General features: G+C 44.1%; 2 protein-coding genes across 6 annotated transcripts in view; both read right to left on the bottom strand.

Moving 5' to 3' along the window:
* The window catches only part of ZMAT2 (zinc finger matrin-type 2), a 6,887-nt gene extending 1,353 nt beyond the window's left edge, over positions 1–5,534 (bottom strand). The window contains exons 1-5 of the mRNA XM_017891749.1: positions 5,395–5,534; positions 4,961–5,054; positions 3,739–3,862; positions 1,926–1,999; positions 1,325–1,470 (exon numbers count right to left, since the gene is read on the bottom strand). Of these exons, the coding sequence (XP_017747238.1) occupies positions 1,325–1,470; positions 1,926–1,999; positions 3,739–3,862; positions 4,961–5,054; positions 5,395–5,412 (456 nt within the window). The 5' untranslated portion in view covers positions 5,413–5,534. The remainder of the gene's footprint in view (positions 1–1,324; positions 1,471–1,925; positions 2,000–3,738; positions 3,863–4,960; positions 5,055–5,394) is intronic.
* Positions 4,960–8,074, bottom strand: part of HARS2 (histidyl-tRNA synthetase 2, mitochondrial) — a 10,065-nt gene continuing 6,950 nt past the window's right edge. For 4 of the 5 annotated variants that reach the window (XR_001889139.1, XM_017891743.1, XM_017891744.1 and 1 more), the window contains 2 exons: positions 7,805–7,951; positions 6,566–7,390 (listed from right to left, as the gene is read on the bottom strand). Coding sequence is in view for 3 of the 5 variants with exons in the window: in XM_017891743.1 (XP_017747232.1) it covers positions 7,331–7,390; positions 7,805–7,951 (207 nt within the window). In the remaining 2 variants the exon portion in view is untranslated. Of the gene's footprint in view, positions 5,055–6,565; positions 7,391–7,804; positions 7,952–8,074 lie in introns of those variants that run through there. The other variant, XR_001889138.1, reaches the window with a different exon arrangement.

Below are 8,074 nucleotides of genomic sequence, written 5' to 3'. Positions count from 1 at the left end.
GCCCTTTTGTTTTTTTTTTTTTTTTTTTTTTTTGTTTGAGAGAGTCTTGTTCTGTCACCTAGGCTGGAGTGCAGTGGCACAATCTCGGCTCATTGCAACCTCCACCTCCTGGGCTCAAGCAATCCACCCACCTCAGCCTCCCAAGTAGCTGGGACTACAGGCGTGTGCCACTGCACCCAGCTAATTTTTGTATTTGTAGAGACAGGGTCCCACCATGTTGCTGGGGCTGGCCTTGAACTCCTGGTCTCAAGTGATCCATCCACCTTGGCCTCCCAAAGTGTTGGGATTACAGGCGTGAGCCACTGCATCTGGCCCCATGTCATTTCTAGTTCCTGACAGGGTTATGACAGCAAAACCATATAATAGCAACTAACATTCTGGGGCATGCAGTACATGCCAGAAATTGCTCTGAGTACTTCATGCATATTATACTAAGATCTCTAATATGGGGATACTGAGGCACAAAGAGGTTACATAACTTGCCCAAGATTCACAGCCAGTAAGTGGAAGAAACAGAATTCTGACCCAGTCAGCCTCATTTCATGGGCCTCTTTAGGACTAGGTACATTTAGTTAATTCCTCTTGCAGTTAAAAAAAAAAAAGGATGGAGAAGGCTATGCATGTTGTGGGGGACAGTGGGTATATGGGAAATCTTTATACCTCCTTCTCGATTTTGTTGCAAACCCAAACTGCTCTAAAAAAAGTTAAGTCTTTTAAAAAAATTAAATCAAAGAATACAGATGAGACAGTCCTCAACTTATGATGCTCTGACAAGATTTTTCAGTTTTACAATGGTGCAAAACTGACATGCATTTGAAACTGTACTTCAAGTATCCATACAACCATTGTTTTTCACATTCACTACGGTATTCAACAAATTAATGAGATGAATATTTTATTATAGAATAGGTTTTGTGTTAGATAATTTGGGTCAATTGTAGGCTAATGTGTTCTGAGCATATTAAGGTAGGCTAGACTAAACTATGGTAGGTTAGGTGTATTATGCATTTTTGACTTAAGATATTTTTAACTTGATGATGTGTTTATTGGTAGGTAACCCCGTGAGAAGTTGAGAAATATCTGTATCGCCAAAATAAATAAATAATAAGGCCCACAGAGTCCAGGAGAAAAAAGTAGTTTCAGAGCCATTTCCTTCATATCATGAGAATCCTAAACAAAGGCAACAAATGTTTCTGCTAATATACAGAACTCAGGAGATACAACTCTGGGGCTGGGAGTAGGAGTGGGATGAGGACAGGGTCTCCCATGATTCATAATATACAACTCAAATCTGGGGCAGAGGGGAAGAATAGGAGAGCCTTACCTCTTCTCTGAGCTCCTTCATCCTTTCCTCAAAATCATAATCCTTCTGCTTCTCTTCCATCTTCTTCTTGTTGACCTCAAAACGTTTCTTCACCTGATCCAGGGTGGAACGTTCCACACGCATAGACATGCCCAGGTTTCTCTGATCTGGATGGGGTCAACAGTGAAGAAGGCAAGCTCATTAAAATATCCTCAGCCCCTCAAAAAGTATTTTCCTGATTTCTCTGACATCTTCTCATATGACATCTCATAAAACACACAGCACAAATAATTACGGCTAAAAGAAACTCCCTTGGTCAGCTGGGCCCAGGAGCAGCACATGGTTTGGGTGCTGTTAAAAGCCTCATGGCCTCCAGAATGAGGCCTCTTACCTCATGGCCTCCAGAAATATTACATAATGAAGTAAAAGATGGCCTGTGCTGAAACAACTGGAGAGTTCTAATAGGGGCATCAAAAAAGAGCCCAACAGAAACTACCTTTCTTACTCCAGCCATCTTTTGATCAGTAAAAAGAAGAGGAAGAAAAAAAAACCTACCCTTCCATTCCACCCCACCTCCAAAACCCAGTTCCAGCCCTAGTCACAAGCTACCTCCAAGCCTTACGTTTCTTTCCATTAATGTGATCCAGAAAGTTGATGGAGTCCTTCACCACACAGTCACAGACATTGCAGTAATATCTAACAGGAAGAAACAGCACCTGAGTCAAATATGGTTTTAAGGATCTTATCATTTTCAACCAAGAAACACAAATTTTAGGTAAACTTATTTTAGAAGTGTTAAGCCTTCATTTCTATAAAGCCTTGGCTCTCAAGAGAGTATAGCAGTCATCCTCCAAGACAGCCTCAGGATGAGCCCCACCCTCTTGGTATTCCTACTCTGTGTAGTCTCTTCCCAATTTGTACTAGAGTTGGTCTGTGTGGCCAACAGAATACGTCAAAAGTAATATCTTCCAAAATTAGGTTATTTTAAAAACCATGCCTTCTGTCTTTGTTTGGGTTACTTGCTCTGGGGAAGCCAGTTGCTTTATTGTGAGCAGTCTTATAGAAAGGTCTATGGGGCAAAGAACTTAGGCTTCCAAACAACAGGCATGTGAGAGAGCTTGGAAGCAGATCCTCCAGCCCCACTTAAGATTCAAATGAATGCAGACCTACCTTGCCAACTCCTTGATTGCAGCTTCATGAAGAGACCCTGAGCCAGAACCACCTAGGTAAGCCACTCCCACATTCCTTACCCAAAGAAACTGTGAGTGGTGTAGTTTATGCTGCTAAGCTTTGGGTTAATTTGTTAATTTACGTAACAATAGATAACTAATACAGACGGGAATGAACAACAGTGGGTTTACTAAGCAGCTCAGAGAAATGTCACTCATTGCTATCTGTGTTGCTCTCCTGCTAGAAAACCTAACTGGAGAGAGAAGCAGTGGGGGGGCAAAAGGGTGACAAGCTGTTGTGGGACCCTTCTTCCTACAGGTTATAGTCTTGGAAGAAGGTGTACAATCAGGCATCCATAACAACTACAGCCTTTGCAGCTAGTCTGGAACCTCAAACCCCGCTTCTTCACCATTAACAACTCCTAGGCTCTACCTAATTTCTCCCCTAGAAATCTCCTCAGTAGCCCCTTCCTTCATTTCTTCCTCTGACAGATCAAATAATCCCTTTTAAAATATTAACAGTAAACCAGAATTGATAACAAGTATAATGGCAATAAACATTTTTTTTAGAGAGTCTCGCTCTGTTGCCCAGGCTGGAGTACAGTGGTGTGATCTCGGCTCACTGTAAGCTCCGCCTCCCGGGTTCACACCATTCTCCTGCCTCAGCCTCCAGAGTAGCTGGGACTACAGGCGCCTGCCACCAAGCCCAACTAATTTTTTGTATTTTTAGTAGAGACGGGGTTTCACTGTGTTAGCCAGGATGGTCTTAATCTCCTGACCTCGTGATCCGCCCGCCTCCACCTCTCAAAGTGCTGGGATTACAGGCGTGGTGAGCCACCACACCCAGCCAGCAAAAAAAAAATTTTAAATATGTATTAAGTAGTAGTTGCAGTGCTAGTATGATTTTTGTTTGTTTTGTTTTTTAAATTGAGACAGGGTCTCACTGTGTTGCCCAGGCTGGTCTTGAATTCCTGGGCTCAAGCAATCCTCCTGCATTGGACTCTCAAAGTGCTGGGATTACAGGCATGAGCCACCGTGCCCAGCCAATGCTAATAATATGAAGAAGCCCAATGAGTGACCACTCCTAGACACTATCATGTCAACTTGAGACCTTGGGAGACACAGAAAAACAAATATAAAGATGGAATTACAGGCAAGAAGAACATAATCCTGGGGCCAAGGACCTTCCTCAACACTTCCTAAAACCAAAATCGGTGGCTTAATAGATGCATTCTTGGCTACAGAGAAAAATGATAAGCAACTTACCCTCCCATCTCAGATTGAGGGGTTGTCTTGGTAATGACAATTGTCTTCCCAAGCTTGGATTCCAAGTCCACCTTGTAGTCCCTATGCCGTAAAAGCTCTCGCTTGACAGGCTGCACTGGTTTTCCTGAAACATAATGGGGAAGGAAGTCCCTTCAATATTATAGCTCCTCAACCAGAAAGGAAAAAAAATGCATGAAACCCAAAATTCAGATCTACTCTCATTTCAAAACGATTCCTGAAAGAAAGGACGCAACAGACACTTAAAGTAGCAGCTGGGGAGAATCTCAACACAGGAAAAAATCATAAGCAATCCCCAATTTTCTACAGCTTTTCTCCACTTCAAAGCCAGCCAATCCAAAAGCAGTATGTTTTATATTCATTGATTAACTGAATTGTGGGGAGAATTTCTGAAGTGTTACTAGAAGCAACTTTTTCAAAACAGGAGCAAGGATATTCAAGAATGCTTTCAGGCAGATACCCTAGGCATAACAGAAAGGAACCTTCTGAGAGCTGGGCAAATTTATAAAAGGGGACCAACATTTAGAAAATGCCTGTTACATGTCAAGCACTATTTATTTTACATGTTACATAAAAACTGAAAGAGTTAGTGAATGCAAGGTGGCCTGGAGGTAAAGGGAAAAAAGAATGTACACGTTTGAAACAGATGACAAAACAAGACATTTCTTTATGCAATCTCTTAACCAGGAGAGAAGCACCAAGTCCCTGACGTACAAGGCACAGAGAAACAGCACTACTAAGCACTAGCTGAAACAATCACAGATCCTGGAAAGTACCCCGGCTTTTCTCAGACTATATGGGAGGGTCTTGATTGGTCCAGGAATGTTCTCTCCCTTAAGAAATTTCAAGGGAAAGAGGGGGGTCACTGATAGCGGTAATGCACAGTAGCAAAACAATCCACTTAACTTCTCTGTCACTACAAAGGATTCCGTTATCTTCTCTGTACTTCAGAAAAGCATTAAACGAGCCAAGCAAAGGGTGGGCAAGGAAGCGGAGTAAAATAGAGCTGAAGAGCATCTCAAAACTACTTACTTCAGCCCACCTCCTCGCTCTCATTTTGTAAATGTAGAAACCTAGGCCGAGGGAAGCAACACTCTGCCAGAGCTTAACCGCGTGGGAAGGCAGCGCACTTCAACTCCCACCCGCTCTCCATCATCGCATCGCCTCTGTGATACCCACAGCCCTTGATGTAGTTAGCACCCACCATCTTTCTTTTCTCTCTCTTCTGTGAGCCTCTTCTCGGCGAGTTTCTCGTATTCATCTTTGTCCCACTTTCGGCGAAAGTCCAAGTTTTTTGTCTGTGGAGGGGAAAAAGCGTCAAGATCCGTCGCCGTGTCCGGACCCCTAAAGAAGCAGGGAACCGCGCCCTCGCGGTCCAGGCGGCTACAGGACCTTTTGAAAGCGAAGCCTCTTTGGACTGCATGAGAAGGCTGGGGTAGCCTCAGGACCCCCAACCCGAGAAACCTCCATGATTCCACTGACCCTTTGCAAAGGCCTATACTGGGGAGTTCTTGAACCTGGACCCTGGGCTCTCGAGGAGATATCGGAAAGCCGGTCGGCTGCAGGAGTTTGTCTCTATTCAGGTCCGAAAAACCATTCCCCACCCAGCAAAACCTCCTCCTCAGACACAACACCTACCCCGCTGCCCGACGCCATCTTCACAGCGAAGTGAATGGCGAGCTGAAAAATGCCGTAAAAAGCGGCTTGGAGCCGTAAGGCAAGTTGGCCCTCCAATAAGCTTGGAGTCTTGTGTTCCAAACGAGCTAAGGACTGGAGGGCTTCTAAAACAGGCTTGTTGGCCCCGCCTCTGCTCCAAGGAGACAGCGCAGGCGCAAGAGGAGTATGAAGCAATACGGAAGTAAGGGCGCCTGCAAGCGTTTTTTGCCTTGGATTTCAAAACAAGCATTGAAGGGTCAAGATTTAGTTCAACTATTTTACAAACAAGGAAACTGAGGTTCGAAAACCTGTGGTCTCTGATCTAGTCTAGCAACTTTGCGTCCACTGCCAAGAATTCATAAACCTTTTTTAAGGCCGAAGCGCCATTAGGGGGTCTAGATGCCTCTCATTCACCTACATGCACTAGCGATATGACCCTAAACTACACTGAAGCGTTTGCAACAGAGGTACCCTTCCCGACGCACATATAAAAAACATGTTTTGCACTTGTGCTCTTTTCCTTGAAGCAATGCTATCACACTTTACTTCACTCATTTTTCCATCACCTGGGGAACTTTATAGTAGAACATAATTTAATCAGCATAATTGGATTTGGAAAGGCCAGTCATCAACAACACTCTAGAGTGAAGCACTGTGGCATACTGGCTCACTATATGTTGATTTTTAGCAATAAAACTACCCCTTGGCCAGGCTCGGTGGCTCATGCCTTTAATCCCAGCACTTTGGGAGGCTGAGGTGGGTGGATTATGAGGTCAGGAGTTCAAGACCAGCCTGGCCAATATGGTGAAACCCTGTCTCTACTAAAAATACAAAAATTAGCTGGCTACTCGGGAGGCTGAGGAAGGAGAATCTCTTGAACCCGGGTGGCGGAGTTTGCAGTGAGCCGAGATCATGCCACTGCACTCTAGCCTGGGTGACAAAGCAAGACTCCATCTAAAAAAAAAAAACAAAAAACAAAACTATCTCTTGAGGAGATGGGGAAAGAGGGAGAAACTGGCTGCTCATCACTGAATACAGAAGCATCATCCCAGCGAGGTTACTCCTACCTCACAGAATTCTCTAGTGTACACTCAAGCATTTTCTATAGTCTATGCAAACCAAGCCCTTGATAACAATAACAAATTACCCAAACTACTACACTTAATATTTTATTTAACATGTTATCCAACCACTTCTAGAACAGCCTCCACGGCATGGCATGGAATAGTTAGAGCAGTGATTCTGGCACAGGAAATGGTCTCCAAAATCTCAAAATATCAGATCTCCACCTTGTCAAGTCATCTATTAAGTTCAATGTTCAAGATTATTAAGCATAAAGCCCCACTCTTCTATTGTTAGCAATGCATGGGCTAGAGAGATGTCAAATCAACATGGGTACTGCCATGCCCTTAGGATAGCATCTGTCCTCAAACAAAGCTGAAAGCAGCCATTGCCCCTCTTTGCTGTCTTCCAAAAACTCCCCAGACAGGCCAATGGCTGGTTGTGGACAAATTCACCAGAATCTGGTTCCGTAGCTACAGTAGAAGGCTAAGTATCTGGCTTCTGATCTCAATGGTTCAGAATCCTCAGCCTGAGGTGACTCTCCCAGAGCCTTGCTCACAGCAACAATCTCAGTACCTCTTGACAACATTCGGTGGCATTTCAAATTTGCCTCTGCAGCTACAGCATGTCTCTTTCACATACTAGCCATCTGCACCCATGCAGAATAGCTGCTCACACTACCCAAGGAGTCCTCAGGGTCTTCTACAGTTCTGTACCCAGGAAGGATGGAGGAGGCAGAAGGTACTTGTCACCCATCCTGGCCAGTTGTTGTGAAGTCCATCACTCAATTCCAGAGGAACTCAGTTCTAGAGGAAACCTCTTCTACAAAGAGCAGCAGATGGGAATCAGGCAAGGATCAAGACTCAGACAGTCGCTTCTGAATTTCAGCCACAAGATTTTCCCGTTTAATGGCCACCTGAAACATAAGAGAATCCTCATGTGATAAACTAGAAAGTGATACTAGCTCCTTAGCCACTGTTTTTCCAGATTTGTTTTACTCTGCATCTGCTCCCATTACTTACACAACCAGAAGGGAGTAGTGTGGGTTGACCTGAAGAATGTATACCCTCAAGACGAAAGGGATTCAAACACCTGATCTATGTCTATTATGTTGATTAGTCTCAAAATACCCATTCAGATTTCATTTGTCTTTCTTCTGGCCACCCAGCGAATACTCACAGGCTGCAGTGGTCATCTGGAGTGAGTGTTTGTTCAACTCTACCACTATTAACCATGAAGATAATTTCTCAGCCAGAAGATGCATATTTCTTACAAAATCTGGGAAAGGCAGAAACAATTCGTCCCTTCTATTTCTGCTGCTGCCACTCACCTCCTCTCTGCTGGCCACTGAACGGATCTTGATGACCCCTTCTTTCAGTTCTTGCTCACCAATAATGACCACCAGTGGAATGCCTGTGCTCTCACAATAGTGCAGCTGGGTTAATAGTTTGGGGTTGTTCTTGTATAGCATCTCTGCCTGAAAAGGATCAAGATAGAGTAAGGGACTTAGAAGCAAACACAGCAACAAACCTCAGGAACATGGATATCCAAGGAAGTCAGAGATAAATGGCTAGTCCTCCCACCCTAAAAAGCCACTCTA

This window comes from Rhinopithecus bieti, unplaced genomic scaffold (genome assembly GCF_001698545.2).
Source record: "Rhinopithecus bieti isolate Rb0 unplaced genomic scaffold, ASM169854v2 scaffold_21531, whole genome shotgun sequence".
Classification (NCBI taxonomy): Eukaryota; Metazoa; Chordata; class Mammalia; order Primates; family Cercopithecidae; genus Rhinopithecus; species Rhinopithecus bieti.
This window is presented reverse-complemented; position numbering and strand designations above follow the sequence as displayed.